Below are 26,890 nucleotides of genomic sequence, written 5' to 3' on the forward strand. Positions count from 1 at the left end.
ATCGGGCTCACGTGCATTTGATTTTACAGTGGCTGCATATTGCTCAATGACTTTGTTTAAGCTTGTGACGTCTGCAGATTGTGAGTACAAGCACGCAGTCATTTACACAGAACAGTTTATTACATAAATACAACAGTAACTCTGCAGATAAAGGCTGAATACCAGTGTGTGTCCTTGATGGGTAAATATTAGTCTGGCCCCTAATCCAGTCATTGGTTCCAGTATGAATCACATTGGTTTAGACATCAGCTAGAAGGACAGAGTTTTGTCCTTGTCTGTGAATAAGCCTCTTAAACATAAAGTGTACATACTAGATGGCCAACGTTTTCAGTTTGTGGGTATATGACTGTTAAGGTCACTCCTGGTGTCCAAAAATATAGACTCTTCCTCTTATGTTTTCCTCCCAAGACCCAATTTCTTCTGGCCTTGGATAAGTTAACCACTGAACCCATTTCTGTTCAGACTGTCAGTGACCAAACTGGACTGACTCTTACTGGGAATGCAAACAACTAGTGCACGTGGTCAGAGTGCCAAGCAAGCACACGTAGCCCAAAGCAATGCCTTAGAGATCCCAGAGATCTCGTGACGTTAGTCTCATGTTTAAAACCAACCACAAATCAATGCTCTAAATAAGTGAATGCAGCAGGTGGGGAAATACAACAGGAATCAGAGACAAGTAATGAAAGACTTCAATTTTTATTAGAGACTCTGAACTTCCAATCAAACAAATGCACAAGTCTGCCAGAAGCTAAAAGAGACACAGGATGACCAGGAGTGAAATATCAAGAGGAGACAGAAAACACACTTACAAAAACCATATTTCAGAACTGAACCTCCCAGGGGTTCTTCAGGGAGAATTTCAATGTACCTACCTGGTGAGCCAGAATGCCCAGGTTCCAGTTCCAACTGCTCCAAAGGTGTCATAACATCACTGAACAGGTTGATTTTAAAAAGGCGTTCCCTCTCTTCCACCCAACTTCTGTTATTCCAGGACAGCCCTCCTTTCCCCCAGGTTTTAAAACCAGCCCTTGTGCCGGACCTGGCTCAGTTCGTACCTTTTCACCCAAGTCAGATGTTGTGGATACCACTGCAGAGACTTCAGCAGAAGGTCTACAACTACAGCCCAGTTCAGTATCGAGGTCACACTGCTGGATACCCCAGTCGGCCCACTCAGGTGTACGTTCAAGTTCCATTTCATTATTTCAAAACAGCAGCATGCAAGTTAACCCTGGTTTCCTGGAACAGAGTCCATTTTTAATGGTTTGAGGGATGAATGCCTGGTTATTGTGACACTTTCTTCTGACACCCTGCTGCCATCAATTTAAATGCTCAAAGGGAGATGATAATAGGGTTTTGAGATCAATCATCTCAGCTCCAGAACATTTCTGCATAAGCTCCTGAGGTTAGTGTCCCATGCCCAACCATCTTCAGCTGCTTCAATGATCTTCCCTTCAGCATAAGGCCAGAAGTGGAGATGTTCATAGATGATTGCACAATTTGACACTTCTCAAATACTGATGTAGTCAATGTTCAAATTTCAACATTCAGGTTTAGGCTGCAAAATGGCAAGTGACATTCACACCACCCAAATACTGGGCAATGAACATCTCCACCAATAGAGAATTAACCATTGCTTTTACGATCACTGAATCCTCCACTATCGACATCCTGAGAGTTACCACTGACCAGAAACTCAATTGGACTAGTCATATAAATACTGTGGCTACATGAACAAGTCGGAGACTAGGAATCCTGCAGCGAGAAATTCCCATCCTCGCTTCCCAAAACTTGTTCATCATCTTCAAGGCACAAGTCAGGAGTGTGATGGAATAGTCTCCACTTGCTGTGTGCAATCTAACAACATTCAAGAGGATGAATGCCAGGACAAAGCAGCCTGCTTGACTAGTCCCCTACCTTCATTCACTCCTTTCACCATTACTGCACCATTACAGCATTGCGTACCATGCAGAAGTTACACTGCAACTACTAAACTTTAAAAGCACTTTCTAAACCTATGACCTTGACCATCTAGGATGAGGCCAGCAGACGCATGAGAACACGACCGGCAAGCTCCCATCCAACACACACACCATCCTGAATTGGAACTAATCATTGGTAATTCATCACCACATCAAGATCCAGGAACTCTCCGTTAACCTTACGTGGGTGTACCTACACCCTAAGAATTATAACAGAACAGGCCAGCAGCTCAGCACCAATCTCTCAAAAGACTATTAGAGATGGGGTAAATACTGGCCTAGCCAAAGCTCATTTCCCATAAAAGAAAAAAATGAAAATTGCTGTGTTGTCTGTTTTAAAAGTATTGTTTTATAAACTGTTTCATTGGCTATAAAGCGCTTTACACAAATCTGCAGAGGGCATGAAAGGCAGTATTTAAAGGCAAGCCATTTTTTTGCCCAAAGATAGGTACTTAGACCCATCTAACCAGCTTTCCCATGAAACAGGCAGGCATTAATGCAGCATGGTGTAAATAAAACAGACAAGCATGAAGCATTCACAAGTCCAAACAGCCTCAATACTCCACAAGCCACATTTGTTTAGAAAAGACAATTTTAAACTTAAAACACAGCATACCAATAATTTGTATTTTAAAACAAATCCAACTTCTACACAGAGCAGCAGGACAGATATTATTGAGAGATAATAGCTCATTCCTGCACAGCTAGCCAGCCTCATTGTTATAGCCTGCATTGGTATACCTGGTTCAGCTGGGCTCTTTACCTCTGGATTGAAACAATAGTTTTAGAATCAACATAAATGGTTTGCTCCAATAGTGAGTGCGCACTGCAAAAGCTGCTTCAATTCACAAGCATCCCTCAATTCTACTGTAACACACACACAGTCATTGTCACTAGTCTGGTTTGACCCTGATTTAAAACCTGCCGCTCCTGTTATCCAATGCAGGCTGTAAGCAGCTAGGATGACACAAACTGCACAGACATGCCCTTGATCTTGTAACAGCGAATTTGCGAAAGCAAGTGTCTACTACAGATTAGTAATTGTTGCTCAGGCGACAGGAGTGCAATATTAGAATAATATGTTAAATATTCATAGGTACACACTTCATAGATTTTGACAGATTGCCATGAACTTAAAAAGGGTTATAATTCTTGCTGGACTTTTCTAAATAATCCTTTCTAGAACTTAAAGCTCAACCAAAGACCAAATGAAAGTCTTATGAATAAACATTTTATTTTTTGTTGCAGCATTTCAGTGCTCAGAATATGGGCAAGATCTCATTGCAAACATTAATGCTCAGTACAGAGAAGTGCAATGAATTCACACAGTTATACGTGCACAATATATAAAAAGTAATTGGAGAACCGACAGTGCAACCTAATCAAGAGTCTTAGCTTACCTGGGCACTATTAAAGTATGATAATCTAATCAAGGGACTGATTATAAACTACAATATTGCCCTTGAATGTGGCAATATAATTAGGATCCCTGGGATCAATTACCGGTTATAAATAATTCACAAATTTCCACCAACCTGTATAATCATAGAATATAATATAAAGCACTGGATCAGGCCATTTAATGCAACTAGATCATGCTGAAATCAGAGCCCTGCAATGATATTCTGGTATATCACAATTATCTGTTCCATACACAAGTTATACTGAAGATCTTTATAATCACAAGGGAAAAGTTACAAGTAACAAAACCACTCAAAGAAAACATGAGATAATGGGAACTGCAGATGCTGGAGAATCCAAGATAACAAACTGCGACGCTGGATGAACACAGCAGGCTAACCAGCATCTCAGGAGCACAAAAGCTGACGTTTCGGGCCTAGACCCTTCATCAGAGATGGGGATGGGGTGACGGTTCTGGAGTAAAGGCGGGGGGGGGGGGGGGGGGGGGGGGGGGGGGGGGGGGGGGACTGAAGATGGAGAGAAAAGAAGATAGGTGGAGAGGAGAGTATAGGTGGGGAGGTAGGGAGGAGGGGATAGGTCAGTCCAGGGAAGATGGACAGGTCAAGGAGGTGGGATGAGGTTAGTAGATAGGAAATGGAGGTGCGGCTTGGGGTGGGAGGAAGGGATGGGTGAGAGGAAGAACAGGTTAGGGAGGCAGAGTCAGGCTGGGCTGGTTTTGGGATGCAGTGGGGGGGGGGGGGGGAACAAACTTGGCTGGTTTTGGGATGCAGTGGGGGAAGGGGAGATTCTGAAGCTGGTGAAGTCCACGTTGATACCATTGGGCTGCAGGGTTCCCAAGCGGAATATAAGTTGCTGTTCCTGCAACCTTCGGGTGGCATCATTGTGGCACTGCAGGAGGCCCATGATGGACATGTCATCTAAAGAATGGGAGGGGGAGTTGAAATGGTTCCCGACTGGGAGGTGCAGTTGTTTATTGCGAACCGAGCGGAGGTGTTCTGCAAAGTGGTCCCCAAGCCTCCGCTTGGTTTCCCCAATGTAGAGGAAGCCTATCCCCTCCCTACCTCCCCACCTATACTCTCCTCTCCAACTATCTTCTTTTCTCACCACCTTCGGTCCGCCTCCCCCCCCTCCCTATTTATTCCAGAACCCTCACCCCATCCCCCTCTCTGATGAAGGGTCTAGGCCCGAAACGTCAGCTTTTGTGCTCCTGAGATGCTGTTTGGCCTGCTGTGTTCATCCAGCTTCACACTTTATTATCTTGGATTCTCCAGCATCTGCAGTTCCCATTATCAATGAGGAACAGCACTTCATATTTCACTTGGGAACTCTGTAGCCCAATGGTATCAATGCAGACTTCAAAATCTCCCCTCCTCTGACCACATCACAAAACCAGCCCAGCTCGTCCCTGCCTCCCTCACCTGTCCTTCCTCCACCCTCAAGCCCCACCTCCATCTCCTACCTACCAGCCTCACCTTGCTCCCTTGACCTGTTTGTCCTCCCTGGACTGACCTATCCCCTCCCTACCTACCCACCTACACTCACCTTTACTGGCTCCACCCCCACCTCTTTGACCTTGTCTCCTCTCCACCTATCTTCTCCTCTATCCATCTTCTATTCGCCTCCCCCCCACCTCCCTATTTATTTCAGAACTCCCTTCCCCTACCCCATTTCTGAAGAAGGGTCCACACCTGAAACATCAGCTTTCCTGATCCTCTGATGCTGCCTGGCCTGCTGTGTTCATCCAGCTCTACACCTCGTTATGTCAGATTATACCACTGTTTTCTTAGTGCTGTGCTATTAACTCCTTAACAGTGGACGCTAGCATTTTCCCCACAACTGACATCAAACTCACTGGTCTATCGTTCCCTACTTGCTTTCTACCTCCATTTAAATAGTGGGGTTACATTAGCAATCTTTAGGAACTATTCCAGTGTCTGAAGAATCCAAGAAGATGTTTGATATGCTATCCCTTATTGGTCAGTGCATAGGGTGTAGGCGTCAGGAGGTTATTTGCTCCTGTACAGGATATTGGTTAGGCAACTTTGGAATACAGTGTGCAGTTCTGGTCTCTTTGCTATAGGAGGGATATTGTGAAACTTGAAAAGGGTTCAGAAAAGATTTACAAGGACATTGCCAGGGTTGGAGAGTCTGAGTTATAGGGAGAGGCTGAATAGGCTGGGGCTATTTTCCCTGGAGCGTTGGAGGCTGAGGGGCAACCTTATAGAGGTTTATAAAATCATGAGGGGCATGGACATGGTTTTAAAAAAAAAATCAAGGTCTCCACCCCACCCCCCCAAAGTTGGTGGAGGGAGGCAGTCCAAAACCAGAGGGCATAGCTTTATGATGAGAGGGGAAAGATTTAAAAGAGACCTAAGGAGCAACTTTACCCACACAGAAGGTAGTGCAAGTATGGAACAGGTTGCCAAAGGAAGTGGAGGAGGCCGGTACAATTACAAACATTTAAAAGGCTTCTGAACGGGTATATGAATAGCAAGGGTTCAGAGGGACACGCACCAAATTCTGGCAAATGGGACTAGATAAATTTAAGATACCTGGTCAGCATGGACAAGTTGGACCAAAGGGTCTGTTTCCACGCTATATGTCTCTAACTAACTACTAATGTATCTACTATTTCTAGGGCCACTTTCTTAAGTACACAGATGTAAATTATCAGACCCTGTGATTAATCCATGTTCAATCCTGTCAATTTCTTAAGCAATATTTCTCTGCTAATATGATTTGCTTCAGTTCCTCCCTTTTACTGAACACTGGTGTTCCACATCATTTCTGGTACATTACTTGTGTCCTTTTTGTGAACACAGAAGCAAAATATGAATTTAGTCACCAGCCATTCCTTTGTTCCACATTATAAATTCCCATTTCTAACTGTATTCGACCTACATTAATTTTTACCAATCTTGTGCCCTTTAGATACCTAAAGAAACTTTTAGTCAGTTCTTATATTCTCTAAGTTTACTCATACTCTATTTTTCCTTTTTCAATTAATTCCTTAGTCCTCTTTTGCTGGTTTCTAAATAGTTCTCAAATCCTCCAGTCTTTTTTCCTCTTTCTAAATTTGTATGTCTTTCTCTTGCATCTAGTATTATCTCTAACTTCCCTCTTTTGGGAACTCTTCTCTTTGCACTTTGAACGTTCATCATTCTCTACCCACTGTTGTTCCTTTTCACAATTTCCCAAACCATCAAGGCCAACTCAAGTCTCATACCACCATAGTTGCCATTAAGATTCAGAATCCTAGTCTCAGAACCAGCTGTCACAATCGCCATCTTGAAGAATTCTATCACACCACGTTCACATATCTCAAGGGGTCTCACAAAGCTACATTACCAATTCATTTCTCATTGCATAACACCCAGGCTAAGACAGCTTGTTCTCTATCTGGTTCCTCAACATATTGGCCCAGAAAAACCATCCTGTACACATTCTAGGAATTCATCCTCCATGGTAGTGTGATGAATTTGATTTGCCCAATCTATATGCAGATTAAAATCATCCATGACGACAAAATATTCCTTTATTGCATGCATCTGATTTCCTGCTAAACGCTATTCTCAACTTCACCACAACAGTTTGGCCGTGTATATGGTACTCCAGCTAACACTTTTTGCCCCTTATTTCTCAATTTTACCCAAACAGGATTCTACATTAAGGAAAGATATTAAATCAGCCAGTGTTGTGTCGATATCCTCCTTAACCAGTAATGCAAATACATGGTCTTTTTCTTATCATCTGTCCTTCCAAAATACTGAATACCCCGGATATTCAGTTCTCATCTTGGGTCATCCTGCAGCCATGTCTCCATAATTCCAATTATATCATACCCCTTTTCATCTGTGCATGATTTTATTTCTGCGCATTCAGACACAAAGCCTTAAACCTGGACTTTTTAGAACTGTATTTGTCCCACTGCCACTTATTTTTTAAAAATCATGGCATTGTTTGATTCTGATCTTCTATTCCTCCACCTATCATTTATTTTATTCCCTGTCTTTTGTTCTTAGAACATAGAACATAGAACAGTACAGCACAGAACAGGCCCTTCAGCCCTACATAGGTTCCTATCCCCTGCTAATTTGGTATAAACAATTCCCAGCCATTCTAGCAAAATACTCTCCCTGGAACATCAGCCCCAATCCTGGCCAGCTATATCTCATCCGGTTTGTACTGGTCCCACCTCCCCAAAAAACAGCCCCAATGCCCTAGCAATCTGAAACCCTCCCTTCATACCATCTCTTTAGCCATGTGTTCATCTGCTATTTCTATTCTGACTATTGAATGGTAGTAAAGCTGGTAGCAAACAAGATCCTATCCTCAAAGGTCCTACTTTTCAACTGGCTTCTTAACTCCTTATATTCCACTTTTAGGACCTCAGCCCTTCTTACATACCCAGGTCATCAGTACCAGTTTGTACCACAACCACTGACTGTTCACCCTCCCTCTCCAGGATGTCATACAGCTGCTCTGAGACAACTATCTAGGACTATTGTAGCAGTGCAAACCACTGGTGTAACAAATTTGGCTGTTAGTGAGGACACTCTTCCCAGGCTGCTTCACTGCGATGCCAACTGAGGGGGCACTCTTCCTACACTGGGTGTTTCCATTAAGTAGTGGTACACAAAAACCTCACACGAATCCTGCAACCATCAGCTTATTACACTCAGCATTATTACAGTCAATCACAAAGAAATAAACAGCATTTCAAAAGCTACTAAAAGCAAGGTACTTGAACTCAATAATTTGAAAGATTCCAGCAAGAGCAACTGCTCTCTGAAATAAAATTCAGCTATAACCGAAACTTTTCCAAAGCACTTATATAAATTCAGTTGAGCCACAAGAATCAAAAGAGTTAAACAAGCATTATCACACTAAGAACTGAAATATCAGATTATACTTGTTCTCTTTCCACTGGTATCTATGATGGCCAATGCTTCTTGCTCAAAGAGCAGCTAACAGTTAACCATGTTGCCACGGATCTGCAGTTGTGTAGGTCAGCAATACCAAGAACTGCAAATGCCGAACTCAATCAACACTGTGGAGCTGGAGGAACACAGCAGGCCAGGCAGCGTTAGAGGAGCAGGAAAGTCAATGTTTCGGCTCAGGACCTTTCATCAGAACTGTGAAGGGGGAAGGGAGCTGGGAAATAAATACAGGGAGGATGGATAGGCCAGGGGAAAGGTAGGTGGGAAGGTGATAGATGCAGGTAGGGGGTTACAAGTTTTAGTCAGTGGGCAGGTTAGGGCAGATAAGTGGGGAAGAAGAGTGACAGATAATTGGAACTGCAGATGCTGGAGAATCTAAGATAATAAGGTTTTGGGGATGGATGAAAACAGCAGGCCAAGCAGCATCAGGGGAGCAGGAAGGCTGACATTTCGGGCCTAGACCCTTTTTCAGGAAAAAAAAAATGGGTCTAGGCCTGAAATGTCAGCCTTCCTGCTCCCCTGATGCTGCTTGGTCTGCTGTGTTCATCTAGCTCTATACCTTGTTATAGAAGAGGAGGGACAGGTTGTGTTCAGTCCAAGGGGTGGGGATGAGAGGAAGGATTGGATGTGGGATGAGGTCGAGGGTGGGGAGATTTTAAAACTAGTGAATGCTACGTTCAGGTCATTGGGCTGTAGGCTCCCAAGGCAGAATGAGGTGCAGCCCCTCTAGTTTTGCGTGACGTTTTTGTGGCACTGGAGGGGACCCAGAATAGACATGTCATCGATGGAGTGGTGGGGGTGGGTTTAAAATGGACCTCTACTGCTTTTCATTCTACACAGATCCACACCCTCAACCTACACTTTTTCTCCACCCTATCGGACATCAAGGACTGCATGTACGTCAAACTTGCTCATGCTGAGCTCTAAAGATGGACCTCCTTCACCACACTAGACCCTAACCCTATCTATAGCCTCTTTCTTAATTTATGTGCCATTAATGCAGTTGCCTCAGCCACTCCAGAAGGACTATGATGTCGATAGTGTCGCTTCTGCTTCCAGCTATGGTCCAATCCCCATACACACACCCACTCCCGAGGCAGTCTTTACACTAACTCCCAGCTCCAATTCTACATGCAACCCCAGCCGCAAGCTCTGCAGGATATTCACCACCCACCCGACCTCCCACTCCCTGAGGAAAAACAAACCAGTCAGTCCTCGGCAAAGGGCTCACATTCATTCCCTGCACCCATATCAACGAATTCCATACACATCTGGATGTTGAATGCTTTTCCCGCTGTCTCTGCACCTATTTCTTTGATCGGAAATCCACCCTCTACCAACTCCTTCTCCCACCTCCAACAAGCCTCAAACCTTTATACACCACCTCACGGCCTCCTACCCTCCTCGACTGCTTTACCTCCAACTGCCAACGTGACACCAATCACCTGATTCTGTTCACCCCTCTCACTCACTCCAGCCTCTCCCCCACAGAACATGCAGCCCTCCGTTCCCTCCACTCCAACCCCAACCTCAACATCAACATCAAATCTGCTTTTGGTGGGCGGGGGGGGGCATGGTATAGGTGGGCGGGGGGGGCCCTTCCTCCACTACATTGATGACTGTATCAGTGCTGCGTCGTGTTCCCATGAGGGGCTTGAACTGTTCTTTAAACTTTACCAAAAACTTTCACCCCAACCTCAAATTGACCTGGGCCATTTCCAAATCCCACCTCCCCTTCCTGGGGAAGTCCATCTCCATCTCAGGTCACTGTCTCAACAGTGACATGGTGAGTTTGAAACTGCCTCCCATAGCTACCTGGACGACACCTCTTCTCACTCACACTCCGGCAAGAACGCAATCCCTTACTTCCAATTCCTCTGCCTCCACCATATCTGCTCCCAAGGTGGAGTGTTCCACTCCTGAACATTCCAAATGTCCTCCCATTTCAAGGAATGCAACCTCCCCTCTCCAGCGATCCAAAATGCCCTCAACTGCATTTGTTGCATTTCCTGTACCTCTACCTTGAAACCCCCTAACCCTGATAAAAATAAAGACAAAGACAGAAACCGCTCCCCCCACCTCCACATCCAGATCATTCTTCGCCACTTCTGCCACCTGCAATCTGACCCCAAAGAGATATTTCCCTCCCCATCCTTATCGGCCTTTCATACAGACTGCTCACTCAGCAAATCCCTCATTCACTCCACACTCCCCAACAGACCTGGCACCTTTCCCTGATACGACAGGTGGTGCTACACTTGGCCCTACACCACCACCCCCCCACCTCACCTCCATCCAAGGCTCAAAACAAACTTTCCAAATCCACCAGGGGTTCACTTGTACATCCTCCAACCTGGTCTATTGTATCTGTTGATCCCAATGTGACCTCCCCTGCACAGGAGAGACCTAGCACAGACTTGGTGACTGATTCATGGAGCATCTGCGCTCTACACAACAATCAACAACATGGTTAGCGACAGAAAGGTGTTAACTTCCCATCCCATTCCCTTGAATGGGATGTCCACCTGGGCCGCCTCCAGTGTCATGACACCACACGCAAACTGGAGGACCAATAGCTCATATTCCACCTAGGGAGCCTACAGGCCAATGGCTTGAACATAGAATTCACCAGTTTTGAAATCTCTCCACCACCAGCCTCATCCCAGATCCAACCCTCCCTCTCATCTCCGCTTCTTTGGCCAGACACAACTTGTCCATTTTCTTCCCTGAGTATCCACCCCGCCCTTCCCACTGAACAATCTCCACTACTCTCTACCTGCATCCACCTATAACCATCCCCCACATCTACCCCTCCTCCCTCTATTTATTTTCTAGCTCGCTTCCCGCTCCACAGTTCTGAAGAAGGGTCCTAGCCCAAAATGTTGACTTTTCTGTTGCTTTTCATGACCTGCTGTGTTCCTGTAAGACCATAAGACATAGGAGTGGAAGTAAGGCCAATTGGCCCATCAAGTCCACTCCGCCATTTAAATCATGGCTGATGGGCATTTCAACACCACTTCCCTGAACTCTCCCCATGGCCCTTGATTCCTTCTGAGATCAAGAATTTGTCGATCTCTGCCTTGAAGGCATCCAACGTCCCTGCGTCCACTGCACTGTGGTAATGAATTCCACAAGCCCACCACACTCTGTCTGAAGAAATGTTGTCTCATTTCAGTTTTAAATTTACCCCCTCTAATTTTAAGGCTGTGCCCACGGGTCCTAGCCTAACAGAAACAACTTCCTAGCATCCACCCCTTCTAAACCATATGGTTCCTGTAGCTCCACTCAGTGTTGTAACGTGTCGGCTGGGCCAGGTAATGATGGCAGATTTCCTTCACAAAACAACACTCCAGTTGTGCTTTTTTTGTTTTTTCCCAAATTTTCATTCAATTCAAAACTAACTGTTTTCCATGATGAAATTTAAACATGTCCCTAGAACATTAGCCTGGAGTTTTAAATTATTAGTCCACTGAAAAAATAAAAGCTCATCTTTAGATTAGACATTGCTACAGCCTTCGAGATTCAACAGTTGATTCAATTATTTCACATCATAGCCACTGCTCTGATTTGTTCAGAAAACAGGTATTTGCTCTGCCTTTATCATTCTCTGCTTTGAGGCTCACCATGTTTTTTCTCTTATTGCCCTCCTTCAGTCCTCTTGGCATTTAATGGCTGCTACCTTTCACTCAACCATACAACATTCCTTCTGTACTTTCCATTCTCTATCTTCGTCCTTACCAAATTACTGACATAAATTTTGAATTCTAACAAAAAACTCTCAGACTGGAAATATTAACTGTTTCTCTTTCCACAGAAGCTGATTCTCCTGCTGAGCATTACTGCACTTTGTTTTTAACTGTTCTATATCACACCTCCAGCAGTCTGATAGTGACTTTGTAAAACACAGAACTGTGGAAGACAAAAAGATCTGGAGAAACTACTGTAGAACACAGCAGGTCTGACAACATCCAGGGAGAGAAAACAAAATGTTCTGAAGAGTCACTGGACTCTAAACTTAACTCTGCTTTCTCTCCATTGATGCTGCCAGATCTGCTGTAACTTTCCAGTAATTTGTTTTTATTGGAGAAAATCTACTGCTGTTACCCTCTGCCAATAAAGTGACATTCAAAAGCTACCCTCGAGTTTTATTTTGCCACTTTTGTGTGAGTATGTTGAAAAGTTGAACATTGAAGTCATCTCTGGATGGCTGAACAGAAGCTGACTCAGTTATGACATGCACGATTTTCATTAAAGCGCTGGAAGAGCCAGCTTGTTCCAGACACAAGATGCTCTGAATGTACTAACAGAAGTAATTTAAAACATTGCATGAAGGCAGCACTGATACATTTTAAAAATTAAACTAGCTTTACTCGAAACAAAGACAAAGATTAATTTTAAACCAGAGGTTGCTGGTGCTAAAGGGAAACGAACTGATGTTATGGTTGAAAAGGCAGGTCACTGGAATGGATTAGCTGAAACAAATCACAGGGGTGCTTGGGGGTGGGGGAGAATAAGAGAGAAGAGAAAAATCATAGTACGATGTAGATATAGAAGCAGGAGATCATTCAGCCCATTGAGTCAGTTGCACCAGTCAACATCAAGAACTGATAATTCCTAAATTCACTTTCTTGCCTTTTTCCATAACCTTAGATTCCTATAGTGATTAAACCCAGTCTGTCAGCCTTAACGATTGAACCTCAACAGGCCATTATTGTAATGAATTCCACAGATTCACTGCCCTCTTAAGAACAAAATATTTATTTGCATTTATTTTAAATGGACAACCTCTTACTCAGAGATAGTAAGAACTGTCAATGCTGGAGTCTGAGATAACAAGGTGTGGAGCTGAAGGAATACAGCAGGCCAGGCAGCATCAGAGCAGGAAAGCTGACGTTTCTTGTCAGGACCCAAGCAATCTGCTATACTAACAGATGACTGAAAGGACATTTATTTTGGGTGAGCATTTGGGCGAATCAGACCAGACAGATCAAAGTCTGTTATATACAGTAACAGTTCTGAAAGGGTTAATGTTGACATTTCATTCTATTGATATCACCATCTGTGAATGGAGAAAGGAGTTCTACTCTATCTTCCAGAGGGAAGTGTGGGTGCAATAGAAACAGAAAATAGGAATAGGCCATTCAGCTAAGACTGCCTGCTCTGCTATTTGTTATGATCGTGACTGATCATCTAACTCAAGCTTGTTTGTTTTTTCCACATATCCTTTGATCCCTTCAGCCCCAGGTCCTATATCCAACTCTTTGAACTCATACGATGCTTTGGCCGCAACTGCTTTCTGCAAATTCCACAGGCTGACTAATCTCTGGGTGAAAAAAATTATCCTCATCTCAGTCCTAAATGCTTTACCCTGTATTCTTAGACTGTGGCTCCTGGTTCTGGACTTTTGTCTTTAGGAACATCCTTCCTGCACTTACCCTGTGTAGTCCTGTCAGAATTTTATACATTTTTAAGAAACTCTTCTCCTCCAAACCACCCTCCATTCTTCTGAATATCACCTCATACGTCAGTTCGCCAACCTAGAAATCAGTCCAGTAAACCTTTTCTGCATTAACTCTATAGCAAGAACATGCTTCCTCAGATAAAGGAGGCCAAAATTGCACACAATATTCAAGGTGTGATCTCACCAAGGCCCTGTACAATTACAGCTAGACATCCCTGATCTTGCAATCAAGTCTTCTCACTATGAAGGTCAACATGCTGTCTTTACTACCTGGTGCACCTGCACAATTACCTTCAGCAACTGTTGTTTAAAGGAGGCCCACACCTCATTGCATATTCCCTTTTCTCAATTTATAGGACATAACCCACTTCCTGTTTTTGCTACCAAAGTGGATAATCCCACATTTATTCACATTATACTGCATCTGCCATGCATGTGCCCAACCCAGATTGTTCAAGTTGCACTAAAGCAACTCCACATCCTCCTCACAGCTTACTCTCCCACTCAACTTTGTGTTATCAGAAAGTACGTAGATAACCCCTTATGGCCCTGGTAATTATCAAAGTGTAGTTGTACTTATTTCTCTCAGGGAAAAACTGTCTGAGCAGAAACATACTGCTGAGATTCTGGTCAGGTCAACTTAGAATATTGTGAACAGTTGTGTGTGCATAACTAAGGGTGGATGTTCTGGCCTTAGGAAGGGACCCAGAGGAGGTTTACAAGAGCGATCTTGGGGGATGAAGTGCTTGTCATATAAGGAACAGTTGAGGACTCTGGGTCTGTACTTGATTGGAGTTTAGAAGGATGATGGGGGAACCAGACTGAAATTCACAGAATACTGAGAAGCCTAGATAGAATGGGTGTGGAGAGATTAGGACCTAAGGCCAGCCTCAAAGTGAAGAGACGCCCCTTTAGAACAGAGATGAAAAGGAATTTCATCAGCCAAAGAGTGATAAATCTGTGGAATTAATTGCTGCAGAAGGGTGTGGAGGCAAAGTCATTAGTGTATTTAAAACAGAGATTGACAAGTTCTTGATTAGTAAGGTCTAAAGGTTACAGGGAAAAGGCAGGACAATGACGTTGAGAAACTTTAAAGCCATGATCAAATGGCAGAGCAGATTCAATCATAGAATCGAATCCCTACAGCACAGAAAGAAGCCGTTCAACCCACAGTCTACACCGACCCTCCAAGCAGCACCCCATAGTGAAGCAACCACTCCACCATTGCCCTGTAAGCCCGCATTTACCAAGGCTAACCAACTTTGCCTGCACTTTCCTAGGTGCCGCAGGGCAATTTAACCACAATCAATTCACTTAAGCTGAATATCTTTAGACTGAGGGGGAACCTGGTGCACGCAGCAGAAACCCACACAGAGAGAAATGTACAAACTGCACACAGGAGTCACCCAAGGCTGGAATCAAACCCAGGTTCCTTTGATGCACTGCTAACCATCAAGTCACTGTGTCACACACTGGACGGACTCAATGGCCAAAGGGCCAAATTCTGCTCCTATATCTTGTGTTTCTGAAATTTTATAGTCACTGTACCCAAGAACAGTGCCATCTTCAGTAGATATGCTACAGTGGTATATGCTCTACTACTAATCACCCAATAGACTCAAGACAAGGCAAAGACAATGGAGGATTGGTGGCTGTAACTATCTCAAACAGCTCCTACCAGTACCCCACACTTGAGTGACAAATACTACAGTGAACTAGAACTGGTAATCTAGGAAAATACCAATTCCTGAGCAAGACTCAAACAGAAGCAAATTACAACCCAAGGGCAAGTTCCTGATGAGCATTTGTGCCAAAGGTTTCCTCCTTACAGCTAGGAATAATGTGAATTCACACTAACTGCTGCAATAATGATAAGATCACATTTACATAAGTTGTTTTTGAGACTTTCACCACATGACCAAAAACTCATTAAAATGTTTTGTAAGTAGTAAACAAAAACTCATGGGTTACATAAGTGCTCAGGTTGAGGAACACAATCATATCTGAGGAAATGTCCCATGGTATCCAGGCAGCCTCGCTTGTTAAGAGATTTATCATAATTCACTGCTGCACAGCACACATCTATTTATAGAACAACAATCCCAAAATCTCAATCCAGAGGCCAATGTCAGAACCTTTCACACAAGCAAACTATGAGGCCAAACTTTTAAAGCTAGTTATCCAAATCCACTTTGTAGACAGGGAAAGATATCAGGAGGAATGCAGGTAGTGTAATTTCATATTTCTTGCTACAGTCTGAAAGCTTACCAAATTACCACCAACATTGGCTACAATTACTCACACAGTAAGGAAAACTGTAATTAGAAATCATTCTACACCAGTAACTGCAAAAATCTATAAACAGAACAGAGCTTGCTTGGGACAACAAAAAAAATCTGGTAAATATTGATAGAATTTTTTTTAATGAAAATTCACCTCAATAGTGATGCACTGACCTGTAACTTTGGTGAGAATCTAAGATTAGTTCATCTCTCAACATGGAGAACTTTGCATATTCAAGTTTCATTCAAGTCACAACTTTGGGTGACTTGATCAACTTGATCTGAACAGTTTTTAACCCTTTGCCATGGATTATTAGTAACTTGTGACATTTCTGGATGGGGCAATACAGTGAATTGTCGTGATCTGGGATGCAATGCCTCAAACAGAATACTAAATAAATATCTGGATCGAAAAAAATGCATTACACCACTGGGAAAGACCAGGGACCTGGGATATTAATGTTCTAAATTAAGGATAAAGATAGATTTCAGGTCAATAACGTGAAAAGTATAATCAATGCATTTTAGATTGCAAACCATGCATCAGAACTATGCATAACATATACCAGTTCAGAATTAAGCTGTAACATGGGGACATAGCTGATTTGAAAACATTATCCAAATGTTTCCTACTAACACTAAAAGAGACAGCATTTATCAGTCATAACTGCTCATGAAGTTACTGTTTAACCAGCTGATCTTCAAACTTGCAAAAGTACACAAGCCAAAGGAGATCAGCTGAGCCATCTGACTAAGTGGAATTTGAACAAGTCTCAAGTCTCCACAACCCAAATTTTGTAACTGGGCAATACTTTGACGATATGCGCTTATTGGGATGTGTGATCCTGCTTTTGGAGATAGCCCAGGGCTGTCAGTGGAGTGGAACACAATATTCACTAGTGAACATCCAGGCACTTTCAGCCATTTCATACCCTTACCTAGGGTACCATATTTCATCCAAGTATTAAACTTGCTACAAGTCAATGCTCCAAAACCACCCCACTACAGACGAGATGAGTGGTAGAGACTTTAACCAGTGGAGGTTAATGACAAGTCTCTACCTTGGAAGACAACTACCCTGAAAATAAAATTTGGAAGCATTGTAATGTGCACTAAACGAATAGGTACAAAACTGCCTAGAACTCAATCGCACTATCAGGTTACCAAGGTGGGAAAGGGTTGAAGCACATCATTTGGTCTGGCACCTTCAGCTAGATGTCCAACATATTCTCTACATGACCTCAAGTGCTTGATACTGACACCAGATGTAGGCGAAATAGAAGTCAACTCATTGGCTCCAATACCACTCACCTCTACAAATTATTTTTAAAACCAATTAAAGGATCAAAGTTTTTGTTAAATATCTACAAATTCGACCATATACAAACTAAAATCTGGGGTACAGCAAATTACAACATTCAGCTCTGGACAAATAAAACAAGGAATTCTTCTGAAATTTTCCATCCAAGATAGTAATGGGCCTAACAAATGTTCAATGTTTTCTTTCATCAAATGAGTATGCAGCAATTTTTTTTAAAAAAAAGGGTCAGATCAGTAGCTAAATTTTATGGTTTGTTGCATTCATACACCAGCAAATTTCATTGCATATCCTTGAAATTTGTATCGTCTCTCCGTGGCCAAGAGGTGAGCTAATGTTCAGTTTCTGACTGCTATCTAGTAACCTGTACTATGCTTTTCATGCATAAGAAAAGCAGTGACAGGGATAGAATCAATTCAACTGGCAAGAATATTCTCACTTGTGTACAGCATTGTATGGAAGCATGTTGGTATACAAGATGAGAAGAACTCTACTTTAACTCCTGAAGTCTATGGACACCATTTTATCTGAATATTTTCTGTTGCTCCAGTTTACTTCCCAGTTTCAGCTTTAAACCTTATCTCTTGGCTCAGCATCAGGAAAACAAAAGCTTGCATTTCTACAATGCCTTTTAAGATCTCAAGATGTTTAAAAGTATTCTACTGCCAGTTAAGTTCTTTTATACTATGAGGCAAATAGAGCAATCAACTTATGCACAACATTTTCTTTTATTATGAGTTGAATATCCAGTCTGAGAGTTTGGTTAAAAGGGTATATATCACATGGATGAGCACAACCTGTTAAACAAGTTACTGTTTCTGTGTTCACACAGCGGATGGTTCATGTAATGGGCTGCCAGACGAAGGAGGACAGGCTCGTACAATTTCGACATTTAAAAAGGCATCTGCACGGATACATGAATAGGAAGGGTTTCAGAGGGGTACGGGCCAAATGCCAGCAAATGGGATCAGATTTATTCAGGATATCTGGTTAGCAAGGATGAGTTGGACCAAAAGGTCTGTTTCCATGCTGTATATCTCTATGACTCATAAAACATGCAGTTTCTGATTACATCTACTTCAGCAGGACAGACGTTGCAGGGAAAGACTTTCTTACTAGGCTGGAAACTAAGAACCCAAACCAGTTCCTGCCAGTCAAATTCAACTTGTGTTTCCACAAAATGCCAGAAGTCACTGGTCTGGTTTATTACAAAGACCAGCTGCAAAGCTTAATAACCTTCTACAGTTCACTGTACAATAAACTCACTGTAATGGCATCATAATTAATCATTAGCCTGTACAACAGTGACTTGCACTAAAAGTACAATAATTTCATTACAGGTGGAAATCTTTGCAATATTTCTGAGAAATAATCAGGGACTTTATAATCACAGGCCTTTCTTTAGAGTGAACGCCAATAGATTCTGGACAAATTGGTATAATTTGATGATTAAACCTTTACAGCCGCTAAACTTTATTCTCATAAATAAACACAATAGGAAACAAAGCTCCGATTTGTGGTGATCTATACAATAACCATTTGACATACATTTTACACTACAATTAATGGCATTACCATCACTGAATTGCTCACCAATGACATCCTGGAGGGCAACAGACCAGAAACTGAACTGCACTAGCAACAAAACTACTGCAGTTAGGAGCTCTTGTACTGTAGTGACAATGTTTTTATCTCTGGGCCAGGAGGGCAGGTTCAAGACTCAACTGACCCAGAAGTATGTCATAACTTATAAGAACAAGTTGATAAAAAATATTTATAAATACTGTTTTGAATTTGGCAGCAAGCAGCCGAACTCCTGACTCCCCAAAGCCTACCTCCCTTTACAAGCCAGCAGTGTGATGGAATATCCTCCACTTAACTAGGCAGGTGCGTCTTCAACAATACAATAAGCTTGACACCATCCAGGACAAACGAGCCCCATGCACCAACTTCAGCATTCACTCTCTTCATCACTGATAGTGGCAGCACAAGTGTGTACCATCTATAATATGCACTGCATTAACTCTCAAAGCTCCAGAGACACACCATGACCACTACCACCTAGAAGTACCAGGGCAGAAGACACATGACAAAACCATCACCTGCAAGTTCTCCTCCAAGCCCTACACCTCACTTGGAAATATGTTGCCATTCCTTCACTGTCACTGGGTCAAATCTTGTAACTCCAGCCCTATCAACACTGGTGTCTCCAGACACCAATGACTGCAGCAGTTCAAGGCAGCAGCTCACCAGCACCATCTCTGATGGGCAACTGTTGGTGTTCCAGCCAGCAATGCCTACATTATAAAAATTAATAGTTTTTTTAAAAATCTGAGTATACTTGGCAATCCCTGCAAAGCAATAACCACCTTTCAGTAGTGACTCGTTGCCTATGAAATACTTTAGGATCACGGGGGCATACAAAGCCACCCCAGACCCACCTCTTTCAAAGTTGTTTATTTAAATTATTAATTGGAATCTCTTCAAGCAGCATCAGGCATCTACAATAAACTACATAAATTCCAACCACCAAATGCAATCAGTGGGTTTTTTTGGTTTGGGAGTTTTTTTTAAGACAGACAGATTGGGTAAAATTGGAGTTAACACAGCAACATTTTGGATAATTAGATATTTTGATATCAATGGAATGAGAAACTTTTAAATACTCACTGGCCCTCACAATGATCTTTCCAATAAGATGCATTATTTATTTTAAAATTCCGAAGAATTGCTTCACAACATCCAATGAGGTAGCTGTGCAGTTGCATACGGTTCTACAGCTAGTACATCAATAGAACAGCTCCCGAGATACAGACGCTGACTTTTGTTAAGTGACAGGGAAACTGTCAGACTATCCCGCCACCTGTATCAGAGATCCAGTTCTTTTCTAGGTAACAGCCAAGAGAAACCCTGTCCCACTTCACTGTCAGTCAGACTGAATCTGTTAAGACAGGTTGTATTAAAATTGATGAGTGGATTCATTAGACACACCAACATGGATAGACTAGTCAGCTCCTTAAACCTGTTCTGCCATTCTTAACACCTTTGTCCTACCTACCCTTGTAAAGGTAAAACCTCCCATCAATCAAAGCTCTAATTCAGTCTTGAGAACATTCATGTTCAGTCTCCACTCCCCCCCCCCCCCCCCCCCCCACCCCAGGGTACAGAATTCACACGACTAATGACCATTCTGGAAGAAATTATTTATCCCTACCCTAAAAAATGTGAGATCCCTCATTTGAAATTGTGCCCCCAGCTCTAGATTTCCCACAAGAGGAAACATCTTATCAACATTTACCCCATCAAGTCCACTCAGAATCTTACATGTTACAGTAAGATGGCTTCACATTCCTCTAAACTCCACCGAGTACAGACTCAATTTCCCTCATTAAAAAAATCCCTTTTCATCCAAGCAATCAGCTGGGAGCCTTCTACAAACTGTTTCAAATAGGAGTTATCCCACTTTAAGCAAGGAGACCAAAACTGTATGCATTCCAGGTGCTGTTTCATCAATGCTTGAAACAAGACCTCCTTACATTTACTACAAGGGACATGGAGTATAAATTCAATTCACCTTTCTAACAGTTTACTATATCTGCATGTTCTGTGCTTTGCTTTAGTTTGGACAGATCCTGCTGTACTCTGCCGTTCAGCAGTCTACTCCATTTAAAAAATATTTAGCTTTCCCATTCTTCTTAGGAAAGTGGATAATTAACCTTCTGCCATTTTTTTTTTGCCCACACACTTAACATATCCCTGTTCCTTTGCAGACCCTTTACACCTTCCTTGCTACTTGCCTTCCTACGTGACCTTGTACCATTAGCAGACTTGGCCACAATACAGTCGTCCCTTCACCAAGTCAATGATGTAAATCAGAAAATAGTTGAGGCGTCAGCTCTGATCCTGTAACACACTGCTAAATGGAAGACGGAAGGACAGTACATGAATAGCTTTTCAGAGGGCCAGAACAGACACAATGGGCTGAATGGCTTTCTTTCGCACCATAATGATTGATTATTTTTCTTTTACAAATCCAAATTGACCTTGCCTGATAGAATGAGAATACAATATGTTCTGCTTCCACCTCCTTAATAATGGATTCTATCACTTTTCCAATGATTTGTTAAACTAACTGGCTAGGGGATTTCTGCTTTCTATTTTCTCCCCTTTCTGGAGGGGTGATTTACATTTGCAGCTTTTCATTCCGCCTGGATATTTCCAAAATCTAGTCAATCTTGTACGTTTACAACTGGCACATCCACTTCTGTGGTCTCTTCCTTTAAGGCCCCAGGATGCAGGTCATCAGGTCCAAGAGACTTGCCAGTCATCATGAACACTGCCTATGGATTGCTGAACCTGATACAGGGTTCCTATTGATTGGAGCATGAACATTAATACATCATGCCAAATGCAATGCTCTAGAAATCCACTCATATCCCGCTGCAAGAGCGACGGCATTTTGCTTTTCAACCGCTAGAGGAAGAATTACTTCAGAGTGCTTTTCAGATCTCCTTGCAGCTAATTACGGAATGGAAGCTTGGGCAGAAGGTAACTTCTGAATAGAAAATGCATGGCCACTTAATGTGAACTGGAAATGTTAAACGTTTAGAATGAATTTGAATTTAGACTAAAAAGAGATGTACAGCCTTTGTGAAAGCTAACTGAACAGTCAAAAAAAAGTTCTGAGGGCACGTACCTGCCTTCATAGAATCTCTAAAATGCCCACCTCATTTAGATGTGCAAGAAACAGGAGTAGGCATTATCTACATGGCCCTGGTCCAGCTTCACATATGATACAGGCTCATCTTATACTTCAACTTCACTTTCCTTCCTACTCCTCTCATCCTTTGATTCCAAGAGACCAAATATCAATCTGTCACATCCACAGTCCTCTGGAACAAGGAATTCCAAAAGAAAAATTCAGAACCCTTTGAGTGGAGAAATTTCTCCTCAGCTAGCCCTAAATCATCAACCCCTTATCCTGAGACTGTGACCTCACATTCTAAATTCCCTCACTGGGGAAACAATATCTCAGCATCAGTAAGCCATTCATAATTTTTCCAATTTCAAATTAAATCACCTCATGCAAGGAATCAACCTACTGAAACTTAGCTATACTGCCTGTTTATGGAAGCGTATTCTCTTCAATAGGGAGACCAAATCTGCACACACTATTCCAGGTACGTCTCTCCAAAGCCGCATAGAATTGACGTAAACTTCTAGATTGCTTTGGTTGTACAACAACAACCAAGTGCCTCGGAGGCATTCTCATCACAAGATTGGGCAGAAGCTGCAGTGCTGTGATCTCCTCCTTCATGTCTCGACATTTCAAGTAATGAATACCACATTCTCTTTTCAGTATGATGTTACTAGAAATGCTCAAACTGTGGATGTGAGTTTGCTCGCTGAGCTGGAAGGTTCGTTTTCAGGCGTTTCGTCACCATTCTAGGTAACATCATCACTGAGCCTCTGATGAAGCGCTGGTGTTATGTCCTGCTTTCTACTTATTGGTTTAGGTTTCCTTGGGTTGGTGATGTAATTTCCTGTTCTTTTTCTCAGGGGATGGTAGATTGGCTCTAAATCAATGTGTTTGTTTATGGAGTTCTGGTTGGAATGCCATGCTTCTAGGAATTCTCGTGCATGTCTCTGTTTGGCTTGTCCTAGGATGGATGTGTTGTCCCAATCAAAGTGGTGTCCTTCCTCATCTGTATGTAAGGATACGAGTGATAGTGGGTCATGTCGTTTTGTGGCTAGTTGATGTTCATGTATCCTGGTGGCTAGCTTTCTGCCTGTTTGTCCAATGTAGTGTTTGTCACAGTTCTTGCAAGGTATTTTGTAGATGACGTTCGTTTTGCTTGTTGTCTGTATAGAGTCTCTGGAATAGTGTGTGCAGATTTGGTCTCCCTATTGAAGAGAATACGCTTCCATAAAGAGGCAGTATAGCTAAGTTTCAGTAGGTTGATTCCTTGCATGAGGTGATTTAATTTGAAATTGGAAAAATTATGAATGGCTTACTGATGCTGAGATATTGTTTCCCCAGTGAGGGAATTTAAACCATCCTAGCTGCTGGTTTAGTGTGTTGGTGGGTTTGTGGGCTACCCTGATGCCAAGAGATCCAAGTAGTCTGGCAGTCATTTCGGAGAAACAAAGAAACACTGACTACACTATTAGAAGAACCGAAGACACATACACCAGACACCACCAACCTCATCAGCAAGGACAACATCATCAAGCTAGTGGACCTATGCCTCACCACCCACTTCACTTTTCAATAATAAAACTGACAGACAAACCAACGGTACACCCATGGGATCTCCGATATCAGGGTTCTTAGCAGAGGCAGTAATGCAGAGACTCGAACAAACAGCTCTGCCAATCATCCAACCCAAACTTTGGGTCTGCTAAGTGGACGACACCTTTGTCATCACTAAACAAAACAAATTAGAGGAAACCTTCAAGACCATCAATAATACCCTTTACTGGCATAACATTCACAAAAGAGGAGGAAAACAACAATAAACTGCCATTCCTAGATGTCACAGTAGAGCGAACAGTCAATGGGGAACTTCAAACCAGCGTCTACAGGAAAACAACACATACGGACCAAATACTGAACTACAGGAGCAACCATCCCAACACCCACAAACAAAGCTGCATTAGAACATTATTCCAACGAGCCACCACACACTGCAGCACAGAGGAACTACGCAGAGCAGAAGAAAATCACCTATACAGTGTATTCAAAAAGAATGGGTACCCAATGAACACAGTCCGCCGATTTCTCAGCAAACCCAAACAAACAGACAAAACGGGCCCAGAAACCATAACCACTCTCCCCTACAAAGACATTTCCGAAATGACTGCCAGACTACTCGGATCTCTTGGCATCATGGCCCACAAACCCACCAACACACTAAAACAGCAGCTAATGAACTTAAAAGACACTATAGAGACAACAAATAAAATGAACGTCATCTACAAAATACCTTGCAAGAACTGTGACAAACACTACATTGGACAAACAGGCAGAAAGCTAGCCACCAGGATACATGAACATCAACTAGCCACAAAACGACATGACCCACGATCACTCGTATCCTTACATACAGATGAGGAAGGACACCACTTTGATTGGGACAACACATCCATCCTAGGACAAGCCAAACAGAGACATGCACGAGAATTCCAAGAAGCATGGCATTCCAACCAGAACTCCATCCACAAACACAGTGGCTCTAAATCAATCTACCATCCCCTGAGAAAAAGAACAGGAAATGACATCACCACAGGAAATGACATCACCAACCCAAGGAAACCTAAACAGATAAATAGAAAGCCGGACATAACACCAGTGCTTCGGAGGCTCACTGATGTTACCTAGAATGGTGACGAAATGTCTGAAAACTAACCTTCCAGCTCAGCGAGCAAACTCACATCCAGAACCTCAACTTGAGCTACAAATCTTCTCAAAACTCGCTAACATGACAATCAAATTTTTTAAAATTAACCTATTTCAGTACTAAGCACGCATGGGAAATACTGCCTAGATAGCCAGTGAGCTCCAATGGTTTATACATGAGAAATATTTAAACAATGGCAACATATAAACATAACAAAAATGCAGAAACGCTTTAACCCAGAAACAGCCCATTTGACCTAACCATCTGTTATGAAGTTGAAAGGAACTCACTGTGGTCTTCAGAATCATGTTTTGCCATAATTTAAAGTAGTTATCAGCAAAGAAAACCAATACAACTTAAGGAACAGATGCTAATCTTGGATCAAACCAACTGTTGGAACAAATATTGTTCAAGCAAATCTCATTTCCTAACCAATAGCCCCACCTCAAAGCCAACTTTAGAGTAAGAATACCCAATGAAGAATGTCTGCTAATCACTGCTAAATATTTAAAAAAGTGATGTGTCATTTAATTCCATTGCCTATTCTGAATCTAGACCAATGACCAATAATTAAGAAACACATTCACGTTAAAAAACAGAAAAGATATTTACAAAAAAAAACACGTCCCCTTTTGCAACAAAATGATTCCACTTTACAGTCACATTCAGACCCAAAACCAATTGTAGCCTAACAAAACTTGAACATATATTCAAACTAAAGAATCAAATTTTAATCCCCAAAATCAGGTGGAAACAAATTCTAGCTGTCAGGGCCTCTGTGTGCCTGTCCCAGGATACTTTCCAATGGTCAGCAAGGGTTTCTGAAAAATTCTGGTTTCGCTGTCATATTACTTAATAAAATCCAACCCAAGACCATGATATATGGTGGGAAAGCAGGACAGGAGGCAACACTGCATAGTAGTTAGGCTTCACAAAATTGAGCGGAGTAGGGGCATTTGATAATTTAGACAAAGTTCTATGTTCAGTCTCGTGTATTCAGGACTGAGATGAATAAACTACTACTTATACACAACATGGGATATCAGTAGAGTGCGAAAATATTGTTTCAGAGTAGATCAGCCATGAACTCACTGCAGAATGGGCGCAAAGGACTAAACTCCTACTCCTATTTTTTAAGTAATGTTCAGGAAATTTCCATGACTTTCTAGACAGAATATTTTAGATACTGCTTGTGTTCCACCACACCTTTTTGACAGAGGCCTGGCAGATAATTCCCACAGAATGGACAATAGGGCAGGCAACTTAACAAATCTAAGCAAAATATTATCCTCCTATCCCGAAGACAAACCCTCAGCAACAGCCCGCCGAGCAATTCCCGCAAACTGAGGGACCCTCTCTCGCTCGCCCCAACCGGAGTTCTCCTTCCCGCAGTCTCAGGAACTCTCCTCAAACCCCAGCATCCTCACCTTCACACGGCTCCGCTCAGCCGGGCTTCCCTCCTGGATGCTATGGCCGGGTTCCTTCTGCTCCTTGCTGGCCGGGGGCCGGCAGCCGGTAACGGAGCCTGAGCGCTCTGTCCTGATGAAGAAGCCAGCCAGGGCGCCGCTCTGCTGGGAAACCGCGGTGGTCTGATGCGGGGAGTTGGAACCGTCAGAGTCCCGGCAGTACACCACCCCGCTCTGGGACACATGGATACTCGGGGCGCAGCCCATGGCGAGCGGCCGGCTCCAGCCTCGCTGCCGGCCCCGGCCACTCCTCAGGCCAAGGAGGAACCGAGCATGGTCTCCCGGCCCGGGGACTGTCCCCACCGGAGCCGGACCCCAGGGTAGAGGGATGGTGGGGGTGGGGGTGGGGGTGGGGGTGGGGGGGGGGGGTAAGGGGCTGGTGTCACAGCCTCATGGCCCCGGGGCCTGGACCCGGGCGGCCCAGCGGCTGTTCTCGGCTCTGGCTGAAGTACCGGACCAACCTTCTCCTACTTTCCCCACCCTGACCACCCCCCCCCCCTCCCCGGGGCAGGCGACACCCCCCACAAACAAGACCCTCCGACTCAATCACCGCCCGCGTGTAGGTCCACAGCTCTCACCTCGGTCCGCCTGCCCTCTGACCCCCACCCCGCTGACGTCAGCA

The 26,890-nt window shown here is 43.2% G+C and overlaps 1 protein-coding gene across 1 annotated transcript in view; it reads right to left on the reverse strand.

Moving 5' to 3' along the window:
- Window positions 1–26,611, reverse strand: part of pde8a (phosphodiesterase 8A) — a 131,269-nt gene extending 104,658 nt beyond the window's left edge. The window contains exon 1 of the mRNA XM_059639175.1: window positions 26,230–26,611. Coding sequence (XP_059495158.1) covers window positions 26,230–26,475 — 246 coding nt within the window. The 5' untranslated portion in view covers window positions 26,476–26,611. The remainder of the gene's footprint in view (window positions 1–26,229) is intronic.
- Between the last annotated feature and the right edge of the window lie 279 nt (window positions 26,612–26,890).

Source organism: Stegostoma tigrinum, chromosome 33 (genome assembly GCF_030684315.1).
Source record: "Stegostoma tigrinum isolate sSteTig4 chromosome 33, sSteTig4.hap1, whole genome shotgun sequence".
Lineage (NCBI taxonomy): Eukaryota > Metazoa > Chordata > Chondrichthyes > Orectolobiformes > Stegostomatidae > Stegostoma > Stegostoma tigrinum.